This window comes from Theropithecus gelada, chromosome 5, assembly GCF_003255815.1.
Source record: "Theropithecus gelada isolate Dixy chromosome 5, Tgel_1.0, whole genome shotgun sequence".
Taxonomy (NCBI): domain Eukaryota; kingdom Metazoa; phylum Chordata; class Mammalia; order Primates; family Cercopithecidae; genus Theropithecus; species Theropithecus gelada.
The window spans coordinates 65,820,796-65,847,396 of NC_037672.1; the positions used below are offsets into that span (position 1 = coordinate 65,820,796).

At 43.9% G+C, this 26,601-nt stretch overlaps 1 protein-coding gene across 2 annotated transcripts in view; it reads left to right on the forward strand.

Moving 5' to 3' along the window:
• The first annotated feature begins 709 nt into the window (after positions 1–709).
• The window catches only part of SCARB2 (scavenger receptor class B member 2), a 56,673-nt gene continuing 30,781 nt past the window's right edge, over positions 710–26,601 (forward strand). For both annotated transcript variants that reach the window (XM_025384579.1, XM_025384580.1), the window contains exons 1-2: positions 710–1,169; positions 19,811–19,968. In XM_025384579.1, coding sequence (XP_025240364.1) covers positions 1,053–1,169; positions 19,811–19,968 — 275 coding nt within the window. In that variant the 5' untranslated portion in view covers positions 710–1,052. The remainder of the gene's footprint in view (positions 1,170–19,810; positions 19,969–26,601) is intronic.

Here is a 26,601-nt window from a genome sequence, read left to right on the forward strand (position 1 = left end):
CGTGCTTTAAGCTCCTTCCCAACTTCCACCTCTTCAACAGGATAGGAGCCCTTCAAAGTCTGACTCCTTGGGGCCCCAACACCTCCGACTCCACACCCTGAACACCTGAGCCTACAGTCAAAAGGAACTTCCTTCTTGCTTCCTACAGGTTTTGCTCTTTCACCCCCAATGCCTTTGCCCACCTTTCCTTCTTCGTGAAATGCCTTCTCCTCCCTTTTTTGCACATCTTCCTTTCTTGCACATGCCCCTTACGTGACAAACTTTTATGCCTCCCCCAGGCCCCAGTTCAATGTGAGGGCCCTAGGTCATCCAGGCAGAACGTGCTTGCTGGCATGATCGCAGCAGGCACCTAGTAGAAGCACTTGTTACATTGTGTTCTAATTGCGGTAACAGTGTCCCTGCTAACTTGAGCGCCTCTAGAGCGGAGGAATGTCCCAACCACCTTGAATCCCCCGCGCGTGGCCCATAGGAGGCCCTCAGACCTATCTGCGGAACGAGTAAATGAATGTGTGAACCGGGTTCGGCGATTTCGGTGGGGCGAGCGCTGGGCCTGCGGTGCAGGGCGCTGGGAGCCGCCAGGCCGAGCCTGGCTCAGGCGCCGCAGCCACTCAGGGCCACCGGGGACCGACCGGGGAGGGCGCGGGCCGAATCACTGCAGCCGCCGCAGGGCACATGACTGCGGCCTCCGCCCCCGCCCGCCTCCCCGCGCAGTCGCCGGCGGTCGCCTCCCGGGCTTGCGGCGAACCCGGCCCGCGAACGTCACGTCCCTGCGCGCTCCCTGCACTCTGCTGAGCTGCGCTAGGCTGGCGCCGCGGCTGCAGGGCGAAGAAAACTGAAACCGAGGCCGGGCCCGTCCCTCGGTGGCCCCATCCGCCCAGTGCACCCGGGGCCGCGCTCGCCAGCTGCGCGCACGAACTGGGCGCCGGGAGGGCGCGGCGCGGAAGGGTCCCGGGTCTTCCAACGCCTTTGCGGCGGCTCCTCCCTCCTTGCAGTGGGATCCCGGGCGGGTGCGGCCCGGCCCGGCCCGGCCCGGCCCGTGAGCGGCACACAGAATGGGCCGATGCTGCTTCTACACTGCGGGGACGTTGTCCCTGCTCCTGCTGGTGACCAGCGTCACGCTGCTGGTGGCCCGGGTCTTCCAGAAGGCTGTGGACCAGAGTATCGAGAAGGTGAGGCGGGGCGGGCTGTGTGTGTGTGTGTGTGTGTGTGGTGGAGTCTTCCAGCACGCCCCCCCACCCCTGCTGCTGCATCTTGTATGGGGAAGACCTGCACTCGGGCAGAGCCTCTGCACTACACAGCTCTTCTTGCGTCCTTGTCTTCCAGGGTTTGGTAGGCGAGGGTTAGGGAAGGATGGGGAAGGATAGCGCCTACTCTGTTCCCTTTACAGTAATAAGTAAGGTTATGGATCCTGACTTTTAAAAAGGCCTTCGGTTGTGTTCTGTCGTTTGCATCTCTCCACATTCCTTCCGTCTACACCCCAATCTCAGGTGAGCCCAAACTTGTTTCCCTCCCACTTCATGAAGAAACAGAACTAAATGAAAGACACCGCAGAAGAGGCAGGTTGTGTTGTCTGCTTGCTGTGGCCTTTGAAGTGGTGTGCGCCTGGGGATGAGACGTGGGTGTGCGGTCTATTGTGTTCTTGCCTTCTTGGGCTGGGCAGGGGCAATTGGTAGCTGGGCCAGTCCTTTAGGCTGGGTGACATTTCATCCATCAGTCTTTGCTGAACGCTGACTTAGTGGCTTTGTGTCTTGTACCAACAGCCTGTGTTGCTTTGTCTCACCATGAATTCTTGTTCTTCTCAAACGGCCATAATTTTCAGGCACAGATGCATTTAGATTCCCTACAAGAATCTGAACTTGTTTCTTCCTCTAGATGATTGGGCTGGAGAGCCAGTCCTTTAAGAATACTTCATCTCTTGATTTCACTAGTCATTTCATCTGCCCTTTCCCCCACGTCCACCAAGCTGTGTCAAAAGAGGAACAAGAGAGAGTTACTGGGATCATTTTTTCCTTAAGAAAGAAAAAAATCACCGGAGCAGCAGCTTTTCTTGTTGGCATCCGTAACTGCACGCTTCATTTCTCCCACTGGTTTGCACTTGCTGTGGCCAGATAAAAAAGCCCAGGCCTAGTCTACTTTGAATCACTGCATTCTCCAGTTAGTAAAGCTGTTTTATTCCAGGTGGCAATGGATATATTCCTTTAACTGAGTTTCCAAAAGTAATTAAGTGAGTACCTGAAATCTGGCAGTTAAAGGCAATTTTTCAAAAAGCACCATGGCAAAGCATAATGAAATTTTTAAAGTTCACATGGCCAAGGGAAGACAAGGCCCACCGTCCGAGCATCTCAAGGGTCAGTTTCCTCTCAGTACTCATGTTCAAGGAAAAAAGAAACTGAATCCTTTCTCCACTCCTGTCCATGTCCAAATCCATGGTGAGCTGTGTCTGAGGATGTAATCTCTTGCTTTGGGTGACTAGAGTTAAGCAATCCAATTATAGTCAATATGTGAGTTTTCTTATATGACTTTGAAAGGCTGTTTCAAGGAGCCCTATAGGATGAGTGATCTTCCCCGTGGTTCCAATATAGCCAGCCCTTAGATTCTCTATGTGTCTCCATTTTTCTGGGCGAGAGGGTGGCTGTAAGGCAACTTGACTGGGGCCTGAGTTTGTGTTGGTATTTCCAAGTGGTTTTCTCCATGAGGAATGGACTCTGTTCTGATAAGTAACAGTACAGGGAAGTGGACTTTCAGAGCTGCTCAATCCCAGCTAAGGAGGACTGCACGGTGTATTGTATGAAAATAAAGGACAGGGCTAGTTTCAGTGGACAGATGTGGAAATACTGTTGTCATTAGAGGTAAGTCACACATCACTGTTTTGCTTTTTCCTGGATTACCTGTAGGGTGGTAGGTAGCATGGGATAGTGGGAAAGAATGAGGATCTTACACTCCTGGGCATGAAACCTAGCTTCCACCATGTACCAGCTGGGTGACCATGGGCTGTTTAATCTTATTTGATTCATGTTTTCCCCATCTGTAAATAGGGATAATAAGGACTAACGATCACATCCGCTTTGTCAAATAACTCTGATAACCTTAAGGTGTGATCTTTCTGGGATATAGTTAGTGCTTAATAAATGATAGCAATTTTATTTTTATTAGAAGCCACGCTAAGAAAATACATGAGATTTGGAGTCAGATTCCATATTTTCAAATCCTATTCTTGCCATTATAAGCTTTATGACTTACGTCAAGTTACTTCAGTTACCTGCTTCTCAATTTCATTGCTTGTAAAAGTGGGGATATGAGCTGTTAGCTAACTTGGGCACAGTGATGCATTTACCATGAAACTTGCAAAGTTAAGCTTTGGGTCCCTCACTTGCACAGGCCCTTCCAAAGCCCTGTACCTCATTCTGTATCCCAAATTTTCTTTTTCTTAAGAAGGGACCCACAAAACCTGTATTTGTCTCTGCATGTGTATTGTTGTAGGACTAAGAATAAAGCACTTAGTATAGTATCAGGCACAGAATAGGTGATCAATATATGGCAGTCATCTTTATTGCCACTAGTATTACTATGGGAGAATTCATTCATAACTTGATTCTAATATAGTTGTAATATAATTTACTCTGATATTTCCAATTCTTTGTTTTTCATTTGAAGATTGTCTCTGCCCTGACTTGTCTACATCATAAAGGGGAGAGGGAAAAGGGATGAAATTCAAATGAGTAGGTGTGGGAAACTTAGTAAGATAATTCCTATCCAAAAAGTTGTCTCAAATGATAATTGTCCTTGAACCCTGCAGTGACCAGAGATGAGAGAGACTTTTAATTATGGCCAGTGATATTATATAGTAGAAGGAGCCAAGACAATTTTGTTTCATTCTTGGCCTCAGTGGTGACTGCCTTGTATTGGGCAAGGCCTGTAATTGTTTCTGCTTCAATTTTCTCATTTGCAAGACAGGAATAATAGTACTTCTCTTCTCTTTTTCCCACACCCTCTTCCTAGGGGATATTATGAGCATTAATACGGCATTTCCTTATAAGCATTTGGGCCTTCATGAAGAGAGAGCTTTGCAGAGACCCAGCAGTTCCTTTTCCTCCCTTAGGCCTGGAAAGGCAGGAGTTTATGTTACATTTCATCTGGTATCCCAGTGAACTGCCTTGACACCTGGCACAGTGCCTAAGATACATATTAAATACCTCTTGACTCACCTGTGATCATTTTAATAGAAGAGTGTCCTGAGAATCAGCAGAACTGAGTCAAACATTTTTTTTCTGTCCCTAAGGATTTCTTGGACTAAGCTGAACAAGCAGAGTGGCAAGTTACTTAATCCCTCAAAACCTCAGGATCCTCATTTTGAAAATAGGAATAATAAGGATAAGAATACCTACCTCATAGAGTTGTCACAAGAATGAAATATGATTGCTATAAAGCACCCAGCACAATGCATCACACAATGCCTGAACGTTAACGTTTGTTATGTCTTTAGCTATTATTTGTCATCTGTGAATTGAAACTTATTATACAAGCTATGGTTCTTCCTAGCTCCAAACTTCTGAGATCCTGTGACCTTTAAGAGCAGCTGTGGGACTCAGAATATTAAGTGTGCACTCCTAATCTCTGCAGACATGCTGGCAGTTTGACTGTCTCCCAGTAATAGGGATGCAGAAGTGGCCACAGTCAGGGCTGGTCAACAAGGGATGGGCTGTCAAGGGAACCAGTGGGAGTCTAGTTTACACCTTTGACTTCCTCTTCACAGGTCAAGGCAGGACTGTAGCATTAGGTCTCAGAGATGCAATGAACACGACAAATACACTTCCCCTTCGTCTGGACCAGAGGCTTTGCGCAAGTCAGCACCAGCTGGTTTCTTTTGGGAGCCATAGCAACTTTGGAGCTGTTCTACTGAAGCCTCAAGAAGTAAACTATACGCCAGGCACGCTGGCTCATGCCTGTAATCCTAACACTTTGGGAGGCCAAGGTGGGTGGATCACAAGGTCAGGAGTTCGAGACCAGTCTGGCCAATATAGTGAAATCCTGTCTTTACTAAAAATACAAAAATTAGCTGGGCATGGTGGCGGGCGCCTGTGGTCCCAGCTACTCGGGAGACTGAGGCAGGAGAATCGCTTGAACCTGGGAGGCGGAGGTTGCAGTGAGCCAAGATGGCACCACTGAACTCCAGCCTGGGCGACAGAGCGAGACTCTGTCTCAAAAAAAAAAAAACAAAAAAAAGAAGTAAAATGTAATCACTGATAACCAGATTGCTTTGATTAGTGACTATATGGGATTTTTTTTTTTTTTTTCTGAGACAGAATCTCGCTCTGTTGCCCAGGCTGGAGTGAGTGAAGTGGCGCGATCTCCGCTCACTGCAAGCTCCGCCCCCTGGGTTCATGCCATTCTCCTGCCTCAGCCTCCCGAGTAGCTGGGACTACAGGCGCCCGCCACTACGCCTGGCTAATTTTTTTTGTATTTTTAGTACAGACGGGGTTTCACAGTGTTCGCCAGGATGGTCTTGATCTCCTGACCTCGTGATCCACTGGCCTCGGCCTCCCAAAGTACTGGAATTACAGGCGTGAGCCACTGCGCCCAGCCATGATCTTGTTTTTTAAAGTCAAATCAGTAAAACATCTTTATTGATGTGTATGTAAAGGCATTCAGCTATATATAATTTTAAAGGACTCCTTCTTGCATATCTACCTCATCTCCTGAGTTGCCTCTATTCAAAGAAGACTTATCTTAGTCTGAGATTTTTCTTGATCAGAAAAAACCAGTAAAGATATCTCAAATCTGTTATCTTACGGTCAAGGAAATTGAGGCTCTTGGAACAGAAGTGACTTATCTAAAGTCAAATGGAGAGGGAGGGGTAGAGCTAGCTGTGCCAGCTGGTCTCTTGATCCTGAACCCACTTTTCCCATCCTAAGGATGACCATACATCCCATTTGCCTGGAATAGTCCCATCTGGTTTCTGTGTACCTGTTGTTCTGGTGTAATCACTAACACCGCCTTCCCTCCAAAAGATTTCTGCTTTGGACAATAAATTCTGTGGCCATCCCTCACCTCTCATGCCACATTGTCCTTACAGACCACAATGTATCCCGCTTCTTGGCTCTCTTAAGGAGTTGAGGCCTATTCAAACTAGCTCAGGCAAGATGGGATTCTTTTTTTCTTTTTGTAAATCTGGAAGGGGAAACTCATAGAAATCAAAGGGCAAGAACCATGGCACAGTAAGGCCTCATGAGAGGACAATCGAAAGTGGAAAGTCAGCAGGAGCCAGGCACACTCTGTCTCCCACTTTTTCCTCTGCTTTCTCCAACAGGCTTCCTCTGTTTACTCAGCCTGGCTCTGTACTCATCCGGGCTTGCTCAGCCCCGCCTCGGTGTGACTTTCCAGCTGCTGACCTCTCATAGATGTCCTTCATCTCCTAGTTTCTCTTTTCCAAGTTTGTAGCGGAGCAATGTGATTGGCTCAGCACAGGAAGAAACTATAGCGCTGTAAACAGAGGCAGTGTCATTAATTTCCTTGCAAGATTCTCTAACTCCTAAGCAAAATTACCCAAGTTCTTTCCTGGCTTTTAGAAACATGGTCTTGTGATATCAAAATCATATTAAGTTTCTTTCAGTGTCTTACTGATTCATGTTGACTATGAGTGCATTCCTTATTAATGATTAAGACAATACAGTAGGCTAACAGTTGTCAGCATAGTCCCTAGACTCTACGAGATGCATCTAAATCACTTACAAAGATTTAGACAATACCAGACCCCACCCCAGACCTGCTGAATCAGACTCTTTAGGAACAGAACCCAGGTTAAAGTCCTTATCATAAAATCCATTACTGGAGGCAGGTTGCTGTGGGATCGTAATCTGCAATTTTGGGAATATGCATTTTTTTTAAAGTTGTTTATATTTGTATAGTGATTATTTTAGACCATATCTTCATTCCTTAAGATGGTAATTCTAATTGAGGATATTACTACTAATAATTACTATTAATCTGCAAGTTTACATTAAAGGAAATATTATTTGGTGAGGAGGGGAAGGTTCCCGCCTGTGGAAACTACTTTGCTTTATTGTTAAATAAAATCCAAGATTTCATTCTGTCAGGCCACAGCAAAGGGGCCATCTGTTCTGCCAGACGTTTGCTTGTTTCCCAGGAAGAATCAGGAGGTGGAATTATAAGCTCATTAATGAAAACATAGGACGTTGGCCAAGTGACTAGACATTCCTGGCCATATCATCAAGATATGCACTGTCTATACACTATACACTAAGGAAGGGACCATTTTTAATCCAAGCTGGTGACTAGAAAAAACAACCAAGGGAAATAAAGACCACTTTAGGTGTTTGCTTTCTGTATCTAAAAGCACCTTTAGGTACATGCTTTGGCAGTCATTCTTTTATTTGACAAGTATTTACTGAGTGTGTACTATTTGCAAGGCAGTGTGCCAAGACCTATGGATATAACACTAAGCAAGATGCAGTCTCTACCCTTACAGATTGTATAATCCAATTTAAACTCCTGGGCCCCTCATACTCTTAAAAATTATTGAGGACCCCAAAGAACTTATGTTTCCATGGGTTATACCTATTGATATGTACAATATTAGAGATTGAAACTGATAGGTATTTTTGAGAAATGTTTAAAACAGAAGAATACACAAGCACATATTCCAATATGACATCATTACACACCATGGTAGCCTCTGGAAAACTCCACTCTACACTCAGAGAAATAATATAATTAAAAAGGCAAATGATACCTTAGTATTAAAATAGTTTTGACCTTGTGGGCCCCTCCTTAGAAGGTCTTGGGGCTCCCCAGGGGTCCTGAGATCACACTTTGAGAACTGTTCATCTCGTTTTCATTTAATTAATTATTTTGATTTTTAGAATATTTTTAAAAATACATAATATCCCTGTTTCATATTCCTGTAAGGCCAGTTTGGAAGCTATATTGTTAACGTTTTCAAACAACCAGGATTTTGCTTGGGGTGTCTTTCATTTACTGTGTCCTTTTGCTTTCCGTGAGTCCAGTGTTAAAAACAGGAGTTTGGGCCATCAGTAATTCCAGTTTCACAATCTCCTGTCTTTCCCAGAATGCTGATCAAAGTAGACAAGAGCATTCATATCTCCATAATTGAATTACTCAATAATTCCCTTCTAGCCTCAGCCCTGCAGGGATTTTCAACCCGTATGAGGTAGTTTGGTATTTTAATCTAGTGTGAAACTCTCTTTGAAGGTAGAGGTCCTGTCATATTTGGTTTTGTGTCTTTTCTTACTGCCAAATGTAATGTCTTATTCACAATAGATGGTCAGTAAGTATTACTTGGATGAATAGAGAAAATAATTTCTTTGGAAATGATTTTGTTTGCATTTTGTTGTTTAATCTCACATTTTGCCCCACTTTGTAGGCCAGTGGTCACATGTTTGTCTCATGAATGATTTATACCTTTAAAATCTGGAAACTTCACCCATTGGTCCAGATTTCCAACTTCTCTTAAAACATGTGGATGTTCTTTGGTACTCGTCATACCAAGTTCTGTGTGGTAGCTATCTGGTCAGAAAAGAGGCTGACCCTTAGAAGAGACCTGCCTTCCCTGTTTCCCACTGTCTTAGTCCATTCAGGCTGCTGTCACAACATAGCATAGACTGGGTGGCTTATAAACAACAGAAATTTATTTCTTATAGTTTTGGAGGCTGTGAAGTCCAAAGCCCCGGCAGATTTGGGGTGTGCTGAGGGCCCACTGCCTCATAGATTATAGACTTCTCACTCTAACCTCACATGGCGAATGAGCTCTCTGGGGTACCTTTTATGAGAACTAATCCCATCCGAGAGGGTTCTATGCTCATAACCTAATCACCTCATAATCTCACCACTTTGGGGGTAAGGATATCAACAAAGGAGTTTTGAGGGGACACAAACATTCAGACCACAGCACCCACCGTCCTTTGCGCCCTTATTGGCTCCCAAGGCCCAGTGAAGGTGTCTGTTGTTGTGCATGTGCTGTTGTGTTTCTTAGAGAAATATTTCTCTATATCTGACACTCCTTACCAAAGGAAGGAAAATGAAAGATAGCTTGAGAGGATCATGGGTTTAACAGAAATGGGAGAGGGCATGTTTCTTTGTAGAAATGAATATTGCTGCTGGGGTTTGACATGCAAACAAATGTGCAAACTCACGGCCTGTGTCACTCATTTGCCCTAGCCATCTGGCCCCTTCAGCATCTGGATTTTACACACTTTCCAGAGAGAGTGTGAGGCAGAGTGCCATTGTTACACTAATGTAGTCACTCATCGCAAGTCCCAGTTTTTTAAATTCATTTTTTAATTGACAAGTCAAAAGTTATACATATTTAGGGCATGCAACATGATGTTTTGAGAGAGATATAGATAGATATACATAGTGAAATGGCTAAATCAAGCTGTTTAACATATGCATTATCTCAATTGCTTATTTTTGTTTTGTGGTAAGAACACTTAAAATCTAATCTCAGCATTTTTCAGGTATACAGTATTTTTGGGGTTTTTTGTTTGTTTGTTTGTTTTTGTTTTTGTTTTGAGATAGGGCCTCTCTCTATCACCCAGGCTGGAGTACAGTACTGCTACCATGGCTCATTGCAGCCTTGACCTTCTGGGTTCAGGCCATCCTCCTGCTTTAACCTCTAAAGTTGCTGAAACTACAGGTGTGCACCACCATGGCAGGCTAATTTTTAATTTTTTTTTGTAGAGATGGGGTCTTGCTGTGTTGCCCAGGCTTGTCTGAAATTCCTGAGCTTAAGCAATCCTCCGGCCTTTGCCTCCTAAAGTCCTGGGATTACAGGCATGAGCCACTGTGCCTGGCCCAATATATTCACTGTAATCACCATGATGTATGTTAGATCTCTTGAATTGGTTTATATCAAACTGAAGTTTTGTATCCTTTGACTAACCTCTCACCAGTCCTCCCAGCCCCCACAGTTCCCATTTTAAAGATATTTTCTTTTAACACTGTGCTTCTGATAATCAATGGTAATGGAAGAGGAGACACAGAAATAGGTAGGTAAATGGAATACTATGCAGCCATAAAAAAGGATGAGTTCATGTCCTTTGTAGGAACATGGATGCAGCTGGAAACCATCATTCTCAGCAAACTATCGCAAGAGAAGAAAACCAAATACCGTATGTTCTCACTCATAGGTGGGAGTTGAACAATGAGATCACTTGGACACAGGAAGGAGAGCATCACACACCGGGTCCTATTGTGGGGAAGGGGGAGGGGGGAGGGATAGCAGTAGGAGATATACCTAATGTAAATGACGAGTTAATGGGTGCAGCACACCAACATGACACATGTATATATATGTAACAAACTTGCACGTTGTGCACATGCACCCTAGAACTTAAAGTATTAAAAAAAAAAAAAGAAATAGGTAGGTAATGAAAATATTACTTATTTCAAATTTGAGAGATATAATCACAACCAAACAGGTTGCAAAATAATGAGACTGGCTGTGTAAGTTACACACAGAATATGTGGGCCTTGTTTCCATGACCTTATTTCTTATTTATTCACATCTGAAAATCCTCTTTCTCTCTACCCTCCCCACTCCCCATATATGTATATATATTCCCCACCCTCTGCCCCCAATTTTCATCTGGTTCTATGTTTAAGTTTCTTTTTTTTTTTTTTTTTTTTTTGAGATGGAGTCTCGCTCTGTCACCCAGGCTGGAGTGTAGTGGCGTGGTCTCCACTCACTGCAAGCTCTGCCTCCCGGGTTTACTCCATTCTCCTGCCTCAGCCTCCCGAGTAGCTGGGACTACAGGCGCCCGCCACCGCACCCGGCTAATTTTTGTATTTTTAGTAGAGACGGGGTTTCACCGTGTTAGCCAGGATGGTCTCGATCTCCTGACCTCATGATCCGCCCGTCTCGGCCTCCCAAAGTGCTGGGATTACAGGCGTGAGCCACCGCGCCCGGCCTATGTTTAAGTTTCTATCTGGTAGCTGCTTTTTTCCCTTTAGGTCATCAGTTTTCAAACTTGGCTGTACATTTGTAATCACCTAGAAACTTTCAAAAACAAGTTAGTGGGTATTTTGTAGCAGGAGGTTTTTTGGGGATTGCCATTCCATCATATTGTCCTTTTTGTAATTTATAAACAAAGTAACAGTCCACCCATGAGCTAGCATTTGAATCTGAACTATCAGCACTCATTAGTTAAAACTATGACAGTTGCAAAATCAAAATGAGTTAAGCAACAGTGACATAAATAAATAAATGCCAATACATTTTTACTGAGTTAAAATAAGGTGAGGGAATAAGAGTAGAATGTTAATGGCAGTTTATTTCTTTTATGTAAACAGTGGAAATTACTTAAATTACTGCAAGAGTCTGAGTTGGGTTTGCTTCATTTCAGGGAGCAATTTTAAAAAACAAAGCAAAGCAATTTGTGTTTTGCCATTTGATGAGTTTTATTAATCTGGAGTCCAGTATGCAATTAGGCCAATACTATCCATACACAATTAGGCCAAGTTCTCCAAGTTGGTCTGCATTATCTCTGGATGAATTTAGACTGTGCAGATGGCAACGTGGATGCTTAAGTTGTGTTTAATTATTAAGTAGCACTTTACTGACCTTAAAGAACAACCAGTAGTGCTCTTGAGTCCTGAAACTTTCCTTAAAAGTCTTACTGATTCCCGTGAAAGCCTAATGGATTCCCTGAGTGCTTATTTTTATCATTTGGAAGTGACTTACATCAGGACAGCTGGTTTAACCACTCATGGTGTTGCCTTCCCAAAAGATTGCTGTCAGGCTGACTTGGGTTGTGGCTGTATTAAGTCATGTCAGTGTTCAGCAGTCAAGTTAATCCAGCCTGCATCTGTTCCTTCATCTGCAGGTCAGGTGTCAGCCTGGCCAGCGACTCTGTGTTCACTACACACAGCGCAGAGAGGCTGTTCTCAGTTCTGCCTCTGACCAGCCTTCTGTGTACCCAAATGGAAGGAAGCTTATGCTGGGAAAGATTCTTTTACTTTTGTTTTAAAACAGTCTCACTTCATACATGGTAAAAACTATTACGCTTCTCCAGTAATTCAAGAAATGCAAGTTCAAACAAGAAGATGCTATTTTGCCACTACTAAAGAAGCAAAGATTTCTGAAAACCTTAAACACCGATATCGGGATAGATATGCTGAAATGGTTGCTCATACACTGCTTTCCGGAGCAACTTGTTGATATTTAAAGGCTCATGAGTTCATGAAAACTTGTTGTCCCTAGACCCAATAATCCCAATCTCGGAGTCTATTCTAAGAAATTATTCACTGATTTGGGCGGGGTGTGGTGCCTCACGCCTGTAATCCCAGCACTTTGGGAGGCCGAGGTAGGTGGATCACTTGAGGCCAGGAGATAGAGTCCAGCCTGGCCAACATGGTGAAACCCCATCTCTACTAAAAATACAAAAAGTAGCTGGGTGTGGTGGTGTGCACCTGTAATCCCAGCTACTCCAGTGACTGAGGCATGACAGTCACAAGTTGCAGTGAGCCAAGATTGCACTACTGCACTCCAGCCTGGGTGACAAGAGCGAGACTCTGTCTCAAAAAAAAAAAAAAAAAAAAAAAAATTCACTAATTTGGACGAATATATTCAAGAACATTTACTTCAGCATGAAAACAACACAAATTTCCTGTAGTAAAAGAATGATTAAATAAACTGATTTAGTATATTTTATAAAATAATATAGTGGATTAATATACAGACATTAAAATAACAGTTTCAAAAACTGTTTAATAACAAGGATAATCATAAAAGATGAGTGAAAAAATGATACAATACATATGATCTCAATTTTGTTTAAAATACACATATGTATGACTAGATCAGAGGAAAGTAAACCCATATGTTAATAACTATGATGTGGGTTACAGGGGATTTAAATTTTCTTCGTTTTACTTTCTTCATTATCCAAATTTTCTGTGACAAATACGATGGAATGGGTAGGGAGTGGATGGAATAGCATTTACCTGATTAAAAGTAACAACAGGCTGGGCACGGTGGCTCACACCTGTAATCCCAACACTTTGGGAGGCCGAGGTGGGCAGATCACCTGAGATCAGGAGTTTGAGATCAGCCTGACTAACATAGTGAAGCCCTTTCTCTACTAAAAATATAAAATTAGCTGGGTGTGGTAGTGCGTGCCTATAATCCCAGCTACTCAAGAGGCTGAGGCAGCAGAATAGTTTGAACCCAGGAGCGGAGGTTGTGGTAAGCCAAGATCATGCCACTGCACTCCAGCCTGGGTGACAGAGTGAGACTCCCTCTCAAAAAATAAATAAATAACTGAATAAATAAAAAATAAAGTAGCAACAATCAGTAGCCTCATTTGTGAATAGAAATTGGAGGCAACACATGACTTGTCTACACATTTGTAGTAATGTTATCTGCTACTTTAAACATCTCTTCTAATATGAATATAGAAATTTCTGTAGATTGATAATTTATCATGACATCTAGGTATTTTTCCCTTCGATAAATGTGATATTTTATTGCTTACAAGTCTAGTTTGTTCCGTGTTATCTCAAGGAGTTTTTAGAATTCACCAATAAAATGAGAAGGTAGGAAATCTTGTCTACTGTTATATCTCCAATACCTAGAACAGTGGCTGGCACAAAGCAATTGCTAAGTTAATATTTGTGGAAAGAATGAAAGAGTTTCATCAGTTTTAAGGTTGTGAAAATCCTATGCTATACTTGCTATGAAAAAGGGTATTATAAAAAATTTATTAAAACCAAAATTGCTAAAGACAGATCTAACAGACTTAGAACTAATGTTTGTGTGCCTTTGGCATATTAATTATGCATAAAAATAGACCCTGCTAATTCCAAACTAGTCTTAACCATTTATGAAAGGAGGCCAAAATGTCTCCTTGAAAAATAATATTTGCAGCTAAGAAAGTTACTATCTCTTCTTGATTCTGCAGTACTGAAATTCAGACTTTATTTATGCAGATCACCTTTCTCACATATTATTTAGAATATGCGGCATTTTGCCACACTGAAGACTTTACGAAGAACTAGGTAAACAGCAGAAGATGAATGCCTGGCACAGCATTGTGCTATACGCTACAGTATCATTTGTTTCTTCATTAATTATTTATTGTGTCCCTTCTGTGCCAGGTAAATGCTATTCCAGCCACTCCCTACCCATTCCATCATATTTGTCACAGAAAATTTGGATAATGAAGAAAGTAACCTTGTTATGTGCTGGGGATCCATGAAAAAGATACAGTCCTTAGTATCAGACCCAGTCTGATACTAAAGACTAATAAACACATTTTCCTTATAAAACTTGTGAAGTTTCATGAAAGCAGAGAGAAAACACACAGCCCAGAGGGGCCTTCTGAGAGATGGCACTTCTGTATTGAGCCCTGAAGCCCAAGTAGGAGTGAACCAGGTGATGAGGGCCCTGCAGAGACTTCTGGGTGAAGGGCAGTGAGTGACTCAGGCCAAGGCCCTGGCTGAGAACTTGTATGGTGGGTGCTAGGTAACAGTAGATGGTTGCGTGTTGCTGGTGCATAAAGTGCCTACCAGGAAATGACAGCGACAGGTGATGCAGTTGCATCAGATCACAACAGGTCAAGGACTGTGGACTTTATCCTTTGAGCAGGGCTGGAGTATCTGTTCCATTAGGCACTTGTGACAGGCTTCTCTGAAGGCTGAGGTGGATGAAGCGTTTAAAAGGACAAAGGCTGGAGAGAGGGAGACCAGTTAGGAGCCTACATACAGCATTGTCACAGTCCAAGCCAAGGATAAAATGTGCCTTGGGGTAGAAATGGGGAAGAGGAGGAGGTGAAATAAGCAGGACTTAGTGATCAACTAGGGGAGAAAATCCTGAGTCCATTTTGGTCATGTTGTCTTGGAGCAGCCTGTGCGATGTTCGGATGGGGGAATTTTGTCACTGATCCATGCCACTGGAAGGATCTAAATTGTTTCAGGCATAAGCTGTTTGTTAGACTGAATTAGTGGGTCTTACACGTTTTTCACTCCCTGTTACATGCATGTTGGTTTTGTGTCCTTAGCTAAATTTCTTCTTAAAGACAGGGCCTATGCCTGTTTGCAGGGCATAGTCCGGGCACATAGGAAGCTCTCAGTAGGTACCTATTGGCTGATTAACTGAAAAGTATGTTTTTCAGTCCAAATTATTAATTTAAGCTGTTGACACTGCGAATTCACCATACAACTTGATTATTTTCCAGTATTTTTGTTTTAGTGGTAGTGCCACAGTATTGTGCATGGAAAAATTCTTTATGTTCGTCTTGGTTAAAATTAATAAGCAACAGTTACATTGTGACTCCACAGTGCCACTGTTAATATCCAGAGTCACACTGTAAAACTGATTTAAGGCCTTATGCTGCTTTTTCATTTAGTGTAACTAAGAAGACTCAGCTGATTACAAGGTTTGTCTGGTGGCTGTCACCACCACAGCAGAACCCTCAGTAAGGAGGATCAGTTGTTCCCAAGCCATGGCTTTCTGTTCAGATTGGCAAAGGGTGCTTTTGAGGGGGACACTAGCTCGTTGTATCTGGCGGAATGAATGACTTCCTGTGCCAGACTGTCCGCGGTCTTGAGGCTGAGGTTATTATTTGTTAGTTTCTCAGGCCTTCCTTTGCCGAGCAAGCTCCTGGGAGTGCACACTTGAATGCCCTGAGGATCAGAAATAGAAGGGGCAGAAATTAAAAGTTTAAGTCAAAACAGAGCCCTCTCTGGACCATCTTGTGGCAGGAGGTTGAGGTGCTTTCTTTGGACACATTAGCATACTGGGACTGCACGGCCACCTGGAAACTCTGGAGTTAAATTCTCCCTTTCCCGGTTCCTCACCTGTGGGCTCCTGACCAGGAGCTGACTGTGACCTCACACAGCTGTCCTAGTTTCCTTTCCTCCAGATGGCGGGGGTGACACTCCAGGAAACCCTGAGAGTTCAGGGTCCAACTTATGGCTGCTCCATAGTTTCACTGTCCCTCTGGGGCTAGAGTTGCCAAATAAAATAAAATACAGGACACCCAGTTAAATTTGAATTTCAGATAAACAACAAATAACGTTTTAGTATGAGTCTGTCTTGTGTGATATTTCGATTTAGTCCGATGTATCAGTTGTTAACATCCTGCCATATTTACTTTATCTCTCTGGTGCACTTTTTCTTGAATTATTTGAATGTAAGTTATAGATATCACACACTTTGTTCCTAAATCCTTCAGCATGCATCTCCTATGAGTAAAAGCATTTTTGACATAGCCCAGGCAATATTTGGGACATAATCATATTATAAAATTATTTGTTGTTATCTGAAATTCAAATTTAACTGAGTATCCCAGGTTTTATTTGCTAAATCTGGCAACTCTACCCTCAGGGTGCCATAGGGTGGCAGCCGCTGCATGGGTGAGCAAATCTGCAGACCTGGACTTGGTCAGATTTCATTTCACTTACTGGCTTTGTGACTTGGGACAGCCAGTGCCACCATTTCTTTGTTTGCAAAATGGGGATTTTAATTTTGTAGTGTCATTGTAAAACTCAGAGATAATGTACATTGTAAAGCCCCTAGCATAGCACCTGACTTTAGCACACTCATAGTAAATTGCAGCTGGGGTGGTAGTAATGGTAACTGAATGGTAACTGTCATTTTCTAAGCTGAAAGTGAGAAAATAAAATAAAGACACAACTGTTTTAGAAATGTTGGCAGCTGTATTTACAACTTCCCTCTGTTATTTCATTACCCATCTCTCTTCCTACTTAGTGCATTCGTGTGAGCATGCGCACGCGCGCGCACACACACACTCTCTCTCTCTCTCTCTCTCTCTCTCTCTCTCTCTCTCACTCACTCACTCTCCAACACATGATCTACTCTGGGATTGACAGAGAGTTTCCTGACAAACATCCAGCTTGTAAGGTGGAGGAAAAGAGACACATGAAAGGATCAGGAAAAGCCACCACTCTTGAGGGCAAGATGTGAATGGAGTAAAAGGGGCTATGAGGATTTGTCTGAGTGCCGGTGACTCAGCTAAGAAGTGGCCAGGCAGAGAAGGGCCGTAGGGGTGGAGGCAGACAGAGGAGAAGCCCCGCTGTAACACAGTCTGGGTTGGTTGTGACTCTGGCATGCTGTCAAGGACTGTTTTTATTGTTCTTGTTAGTTTTTCGTTTGCTTTGTTTCATTAGGAAGTCAAATGTACTAAATGTTTATTTCTATCCTAAAGGTTGAAGGAACAAGTTCAAGTCACACTGTTTACACATGTCAGAACAACCGGGTTTACCTTTCCTTCTGGTAACCCCCTGTTTCTGGAAACCCTTTTACTTGTCTTTAGATTTATGGTTGCCTAAAAGCTGGACGCCAGCCCAGCAAGATAAACCCGGGAGGTTAGCCATCTGTTCATTTCTGTTTGCTGACTCTTTCAGGGTTCCTAATTCTGAGGTGATTTTCTTCACATGAACAAATAAATGAGATCTCAAGTCCTTTCTCACTGGAAACTTCACACACTATGATGCTTGTCAGGAAACATTAGGCAGGAATACAGAGTGCTCACTCAACTGTCCTGACAGTCACAGGAAGGGAAGTGCGGTAGAGCGGAGAGTGGGGGCGGGGCAGCTGCTCCTGGGCCTTTGCAGCAGAGCGGACCGCAGCTGAGGCAGCATCAGGCTCGCCTTTGTTTTGCAAGAACAGAGGAAAGCCAAGATGAAGTGGGTTCTCTTTGTGTGCACTCCTTCTCCCTGCCTTAGGGTCTATCCATAACATCCTATAGAATCTGAGTTTCTTAGATTTTCACTTAAAAAGAAAAAGGTAAGGGAACTTTTTTTTTTCTGCTTACAGAAGTAATTTATTTCTGTTGTAAAAATCCAAACAAAAGCAACAGTGAATGGAAGACTCCTAATCCAGATGTGAATTATAACTGATACAAATTCTCAACACTCAAAGTTCACATTTTGGTTTATTTGCAATCTGTGCTTTTATATTATTTTTGTATTTCAGTCGTTTTTACTGTAAAAATACAAGGCTTTTCTCCATTAACAGCTAGAGGACTGTTGGGAATACCAGGTGTCAGGTTTCTGTTAACCTCAGGCACTGTATTTATCAGGCCTCTGCTGCCATGGTGAGTGACAAGTAACTCCTCAGTCTCCTTGCTTGTAACAATAATATGTGGGTGTGCAGGCTGGTTGCAGTTTGGGCTCAGCTGGCTCAGTGGAACGAGGCTTGACCCCAGGTTTCTGGTTAGCTTTAGGACTAGTCTACACATCTCCATTTTAGAACCTAGGCTGAAGGATCAGCAGCTGCCTGTGGCCTGCTCTTCTCTTTTCCGAGGGTGGCAACTCCGAGATGGCAGATAGAAACTTGCTGTGCATCTTAAGGCCTTAGCTCCAAATTGATGCACTGTCATTCCACCCACCTCCTGTTGGCCAAATCTCGTCACTTGGCCTAACCTGAAGTCAGTGAGGCAGGAAGAATACTTCACTCTAGGGGAGCCATGGTGTATTAATTTGCTAGGGCTTCCCGAACAAATACAACAGACTGGGTGGCTTAAGCAACAGAAATTTGTCTCATAGTTCTGGATGCTAGAAGTCTGAGATCAAGGTGTTGGCAGAGTTGGTTTCTTCTGAGGCCTGTCTCCTTGGCTTGTGGAGGACCGTCAGTTCCGCGTGTTTTCACATGGCCTTCCCTCTGTGCTTCTCTGTGTCCCAGTTTCCTCCTCCAGTTAGGACATCAGTCGTATTAGATCAGGGCCTACCCTCATGACCTCATTTAACCTTCATCAGCTCTTTAAAGACCCTGACTCAAAATACAGGCACATTGTGAGGTATTGGGGATTAGGACTTCAGCTTAGGAATTTAGAGTATGGGGGGCATTATTCGTCCTATAATGCAGAACAGGGGTGGAACGTGCAGGAGGGATTGTGTGCAGAGTTCAGTCTCTGTTGTCAGCTAACCTCAGTGAGGCTAGGCCTCCTGGTTTTTGAAGCAGGGATAGGCAATTCCATTTTAGGATTTTTGGGGATCCAATAAGAAAATACATTTAAAGTGCCTGGTGGTGGAGGTAGTAGGGATGGATGTGGTTCGACTTGAACTGGAAGGACCAAAACTGGCCTTCTTGGGCCCTTCCCCTTGTTCTTCTCTCATCTGGGCAAACTGGGAGTGCTTTTCAGAATTGCTTAACTTCTACAGAAGATACACCATCCATGGAATCTTCAAAAATAACAAAGCCAGCAGGCCTTTTAGGCACTCAGTCTGTGGCCTAGGTTTTGGTAACACTATGCTTCATGCTTCTGCCCATGTGCTGTCTTTAGCACCCTTCTTTTACAATTATTAATTAATTAATTAATTTTGAGACAGAGTCTTGCTATGTCACCCAGGCTGGAGTGCAGTGGCACGATCTTGGCTCACTGCAACCTCCACCTCCCAGATTCAAGCAAGTCTACTGCCTCAGCCTCTTGAGTAGCCAGGATTACAGGCACGTGCCACCACACCTGGCTGATTTTTTGTATTTTTAGTAGAGACAGGGTTTCCCCATGTTGACCAAGCGCAAACTCCTGACCTCAAGTGATCCGCCCGCCTTGGCCTCCCAAAGTGCTGGGTCACCAGGCCCGGCCCCTTTACAAATATTTATCGAAGGCCTTCTTTGACTTATTAGAACTGTGGGCTCTATTGGTGTAAGATATGGCCCTATTCTCAGGAGACTGCAGTTGAATGCCTGTGAAATGATTAAAATAGTGATCTAGGAGGTCAGAATAGGGGGGCGTCCCTTCCTCTGCTTCTTGGGTTTAAAGCCAACTACTACCTTACATTTTTGTAAATCTTTTGGTTTTCTTCCTAGAAAATTGTGTTAAGGAATGGTACCGAGGCCTTTGACTCCTGGGAGAAGCCCCCTCTGCCTGTGTATACTCAGTTCTATTTCTTCAATGTCACCAATCCAGAGGAGATCCTCAGAGGGGAGACCCCTCGGGTGGAAGAAGTGGGGCCGTACACCTACAGGTAAGTCTTGATCGCCTCCTGTCTTGCAAGAAATACAGAGTGACCCCAATATGGCCTGCATCCTTACCTCTTCCCAAGAGCAGGGCTCCAGGGCTGTGTGGGAGCACAGTTCCTGATTTCTTTGTCTGAAACGCTGCTGATGTTTTGTATGTGTGTGTGAAACCTCAGCAGAGAATGGCTTTGTGGACTGGGCCAAGTCTCAGCATGTTGTGTTTTGAAGTGCGGCGGTTTCCTCCTGAGTTGGCAGACTGTGATTATTAAACCATGAAGAGTTACTCCTTACCCTGACGCTTTTAAGGTTGCCCCTTGATATTCTTTTTTTATTTTTTTTTTTAAGAGACAAGGTCTGGCTTTGTTGCCCAGGGTGGAGTGCAGTAGAGCACTCATAGCTCACTGCCACCTCCAACTCCTGGGTTCAAGTGATCCTCCTGCCTCAACCTCCCTAGTAGCTAGGATTACAAGTGTTCACCACCCACACCAGATAATTTTTTTTTTTGTAGAGATGAGGTCTTGCTATTTTGTCTAGACTGGTCTTGAACTCCTGGGCTCAAGTGATCCTCCCGCCTCAGCCTCCCAAAGTGTTGGGATTACAGGCGTGAACATCACCACGCCCGGCTACCTTGATATTCTTAAGTGACTTTTAGGGTCTCCCTCCATTTCCATTCCCCACATAACTAGTTTTAAAGCAGTTCCAGAATTTACTGTTGTCTGGGACAGATCTTTCTGTTTCTTACCCACTCCTTTTCTCCACCCATCCTGGGTATAAGCAATAAGCAAGTAGCAGTGTCTGTTAGAGTCTTTGCTGGTGACCACCAATTTCAAACACTGGGGAATCAGGATCCCTTTAGTCATTTTTAAATGATTAGTAGAGGGAGATGCTTGAATCAGAGCATTTTCTCTGTTGCAATCTTCCCCTTTTCCCTATTATAATACCTTCTCCCTCCCCCATACAATAATCTTTCTAATAAAGTCTCTCCTTACCAAATTAGAAAACAAATTAATAGAGGAAGCAGACAACAGGATCTTTCTTTTTCAGAACTGCTGAATGATCAAAATGCCTCACAATTCTGTTGTAATCGATTGCTCAATAAATTATTGCTGACTGATTCATGTGTTATGAATCAGTACTAATCCTAGTTCCTTCTTGGGTGCTCATGCTCTGACTCTGGAGTCAGATGACCCATTTTGACCATGCTTCCATTTCCTTATCTATAAAATGGGGATACAAATAGGACCTCCTTCACACGATTGTTATGAAGATTGAGTCAATGAGTCATTATGTACAAAGTGCTTAGACTAGTGCCTAGCACATAATTAGTGATACTTAAGTGTTTGCTCTTACTATTAGTTGGATTAGGCTATTTTTGCATTGCTATAAAGAAATACCTGAGTCTGGGTAATTTATAAAGAAAAGAGGTTTAATTGGCTCACGGTTCTGCAGGCTGTACACACATGGCATGCTGGCTCTGCTTGGCTTCTAGGGAAGCCGCAGGGAGCTTTTACTCATGGCAGAAGGCAAAGCAGGAGCAGGCACGTTACATGACGAAAGCAGGAGCAAGGGATGAGGAGGTGCCACACTTTACAACAACAAGATCTCGTGAGAACTCACCCACTGTTGTGAGGACAGCACCAAACCATGAGGGATCCTCCCCTATGACCCAAACACCTCCCACCTGGCCCTACCTCCAACACTGAGGATTACAGTTCAACATGAGATTTGGAGGGGACATCCAAACTGCATCATTCCACCCCTGGCCTCCAAATTTCATGTCCTTCTCACATGTCAAAATATAATCATCCCTTCTCAATAGTCCCCAAAGTCTTAACTCATTCCAGCATTAACTCAAAAGTCCTAAGTCCCAGTCTCATCTAGAGATGAATTCCTTCCACCTGTAATCCTGTAAAATCAAAACAAGTTATTTCCTTCCAAGATACAATGCAGGTATCAGCATTGGGCAAACATTCCCATTTGAAAAGGGAGAAATTGGCCATAAGAAAAGGACTACAGGCCCCAAGCAAGTCTGAAACCCAACAGGGTAGTTATTAAATCATAAAGCTCCAAAATCGTCTCCTTTGACTTCATGTTTCATATCCAGAGCACACTGGTGCAAGTGGTGGGCTCCCAAGGCCTTAGGCAGCTCCACCCCTGTAGTTTTTTTATGCTGAGATTGCAAGCTGATGGTGGCTCTACCATTCTGGTGTCTGGAGGATGGTGGCCTTCTTCCCACAGCTCCACTAGGCAGTGCCTCAGTGGGGACTCTGTGTGGAGCCTTCAGCTCTGCATTTCCCTTCCTCACTGCCTTAGTAGAGGTTCTCTTGAGGGCTCTGCCCTTGGAGCCATTTTCTGCTGGGGCACCCAGGCTTTCTCATATATCATCTGAAATGGAGGTGGAGGATGCCAAGCCTCTTTCACTCTTGCACTCTGTATTCCTGCAGGCTTAACATCACATGGAAGCTGCCAAAGCTTATAGCTTGCATTCTCCAGAGGAATGGCCCGAGCTGTGCCTGCACCCCATGGCTGGAGCTGGAGTGTCTGGGATGTGGGAAACAGCACAGGGAAGTGGTGACCCTGGCCTGGTCCCTGAAACCACTCAGTTCTCCTAGATCTCAGGGCCTGTGATGGAAGGGGCTGCCTCAGAGATCTCTGAAATGTTTTCAAGGCCTTTTCCCCATTGTCTTGACTATCAGCACTTGGCTCCTTTTTAGTTATGCAAATCTTTTTAGCAATGGTTGCTCTACAGCCTGCTTGAATTTATCTCCCCACAAAAATATTTTGTTTTGTTTTGTTTCTGAGACAGGGTCTCAGTCTGTTGCCAGGCTAGAGTGTGGTGGCATGATCATGGCTCACTGAAGCCTTGACCTCCTGGGCTCAAGGGATCCCCCTGCCTCAGCCTCCCAAGTAGCTAGGCCTATAGGCAAGTGCCACCACATCTGGCTAATTTTTAACTTTTTTTTTTGAGACAGAGTCTCCCTATGTTGCCCAGGCTGTGGAAATGCTTTTTCTTTCTCTGCCACATGCCCAGGTTGCAAATTTTCCAAACCTTTATGTTCTGCTTCCCTTTTAAATATAAGTTGCAACTTTAAGTCATTTTTTCACTCCCACATCTGAGTGTAGGCTGTTAGAAGCAGCTAGGCGACATCTTGAATGCTTTGCTGCCTAGAAATTTCTTCTGCCAGGTATCCTATATCATCACAATGAAGTTCAAACTTCCACAGATCCCTGGGGCATGAACGTGACAGTGACCAAGATCTTTGCTAAGGCATAACACATGTGAACTTTGCTCCAGTCCCAGTAAGTTCCTCATTTCCATCTGAGACCTTTCAGCCTGAACTTCACTGTCAGCAATTTGGTGACAATCATTTAATCAGTCTCTAAGACATTCCAAACTTTCCCTCATCTTCTTGTCTTCTTCTGAGCTCTCCAAACTCTTCCATTCTCTACCCATTACCCAGTTCCAAAGCTGCTTCCACATTTTTCAGCTATCTTTATAGCAATATTTGACTCTCAGTACCATTTTTCTATGGTACTGAGAGTACCATAGAATGGTTGTTCTTACATTGCTATAAAGAAACACCTGGCTGGGTGCGGTGGCTCATGCCTGTAATCCTAGCACTTTGGGAGGCCAAGGTGGGTGGATCACTTGAGGTCAGGAGTTTGGGACCAGCCTGGTTAACATGGCAAAACCCCACCTCTACTAAACATACAAAGATTAGCCTGGCGTGGTGGTGCCTGTCTGTAGTCCCAGCTAGTCAGGAGGCTGAGGCAGGAGAATTGCTTGAACCTGGGAGGCAGAGGTTGCAGTGAGCGAGAACATGCCACTATACTCTAGCCTGGGTGACAGAGCAAGGCCCCGTCTCAAAAAAAAAAAAAAAAGAAAAAAGAAAGAAAGGAAGGAGGGTGGGAGGGAGGCAAGGGAGGGAGGGAGGGAAAGAAAGAAACGACTTGAGACTGGGTGGTTTACTTAAAAAAGAAGTTTAAAATTAGCCTACAGTTCCACAGGTTCTACAGGAAGCATGATGCTGGCATCTGCTTGGCTTCTGGGGAGGCCTCAGGAAACTTACAATCATGGTGGAAGGAAGAGGGGGAGCAGGCATGTCACATGGCCAGAGCAGGAGCAAGAGAGGGGAGAGGTGCCACACTTTACAACAACCAGATCTCGTGAGAACTCACTTACTATCACGAGGACAGCACTAAGCCATGAGGAATCCTTCCCATGACCCAAACACCTCCTACCAGGCCCCACCTACAACATTGGGGATCATATTTCAACATGAGATTTGGAGGGGACACCAAAACTATATTATTGGTCTTTGTGGATTAATTGTTTTAGTCTGTACAAGTCAATATGTAGAATTATAAAGATGAACCCTGTTGCTATATGAAGAAATCTAAGAAAATACGTGGGTCCTCATTTTAAAAAGCCATTTTGTATGTGTTTTATGCCTGAGGAAACATTGTGTACTGGGTAGAGAAAGTTTGTATTTCAAGCTCTCCCACTGGCGACAATTAGAAGTTGAACCAGGATCAGTATCTGAGTGTCCCATTGTTTGTTGTTGTTATTTTTAAATGAAGTTCCTTAAGATGTGATGGAGACTCTGCAAACTATCCAAAATAGGGTCATTCCAACATGTTACCAATATTTAGAATTATTAATGAGACACTTTACAATCTTTTTTATACTATTTTTGAAATCCTATGTGCATTTTACACTTATAGAACATTTCATTTCAGACTAGCCACATTTTGAATGTGCAATAGCCATATGTGGCTAGTGGCTACCCTATTAGCATAATTCCAACCATATTCCCATGATTTTTTTTTTTTTCTTTTTTTTTTGAGACAGAGTCTCATTCTGTCTCCCAGGCTGGAGTACACTGGCACGATCTTGGCTCACTGTAACCTCTGTCTCCCAGGTTCAGGTGATTCTTCTGCCTCAGCCTCCCCCGTAGCTGGAATTACAGGTGCGTGTCACCACACCTGGCCAATTTTTTGTATTTTTAGTAGAGACAAGGTTTCACCATGTTGACCAGGCTGGTCTCGAACTCCTGACCTCAAGTGATCCACCTGCCTCGGCCTCCCAAAGTGTTGGGATTACAGGCGTGAGCCACCGCGTTTGGCCACTCCCATGATTTATAAGCTCCCCAGACACGCTACCTTGCCAATATTCATGCTGTTGCTGCAGTCAAGAATGAATTCCCCAGCGCTACCTCTCTTGACCTTCATATCTTACTTAGTGCAAATGCTATCTCCTGAGACTTGCCTGACTTGGGATACTCTCTCCCTGTTACATCTTATTTAAAATGTCAAGTAGACTGGGCACGGTGGCTCACACCTATAATCCCAGCACTTTGGGGGGTTGAGGCGGGCAGATCACTTGAGCTCAGGAGTTCGAGACCAGCCTGGGCAACATGGCAAAACCCCGTCTTTAACAAAAATACAAAAAATTAGCCAGGTGTGGTAGCATGTGCCTGTGGCCCCCAGCTACTTGAGAGGCTGAAGTGGGAGCGTCGCTTGAGCCTGGGAGGTGGAGGTTGCAGTGAGCTGAGATTGCACCGCTGCACTCCAGCCTGGGTAACAGATTAAGACCCCCATCTCAAAAAAAAAAAAATGTGTCAAGTATACCACTTTATAGCAATTGTAAAGTGGTATGTTGATATGGTCTGGCTGTGTCCCCGCCAGCCAAATCTCAGCTTGAATTGTAGTTCCCATAATCCCCGCATGTCATGGGAGGGACCCAGTAGGGGGTAATATAATCATGGGGGCATTTACCCTCATGCTGTTCTCTTGATAGTGAGTTAGTTCTCACGAGATCTGATGGTTTTATAAGGGACTTTTTAAAAACCCCTTTTGGCCGGGTGTGGTGGCTCGTGCCTATATTCCCAGCGCTTTGGGAGGTCAAGGTGGGCGGATCGCTTGAGGTCAGGAGTTTAAGACCAGCGTGGCCAACATAGTAAAACCCTGTCTCTACTAAAAATATTAAAAAAAAAATTAGCTGGGTGTGGTGGCACACACCGGCTGAGGCAGGAGAATCACTTGAACCTGGGAGGCAGAGGTTGTAGTGAGCCGAGATCACGCCACCGAATGACAGCCTGGGCGACAACGCAAGACTCTCTCAAACAACAACAACAACAACAAACAAGCAAAACCTTTTTGTTGGGCACTTCTCCTTTCTGCTGCCATGTGAAAAAGGACATGTTTGTGTCCCCTTCTGCCATGATTGTAAGTTTCCTGAGGCCTCCCCAGCCATGCTGAACTGTGAGTCAATTAAACCTCTTTCCTTCATAAATGACTCAGTCTCAGGTATGTCCGTATTAGCAGTGTGAGGACGGACTAATAAATACGTGCATCCATTATGACAGTGACTAAGTGCATTTTAATAATTGGCTTAGGTATCTGTCTTTCTTCCCAATGTACTGGAAGCTCCATGGGGTGCAGTGACCAAGTCCTTTCGTCTCTGACTGTCTACTGTTTAATGAATATTTGTGGAATATGTGAATTAAACATCTTCAACTGTGGTTTAAATTCATAGGACACATGTGGAAAAACTTTTTAACACTATAGGACACAATTATTAAAAAGTGTTTAAAAGTAATGACAAAAAATGTAGTTACTTTTGCACCTACCTAATAGCC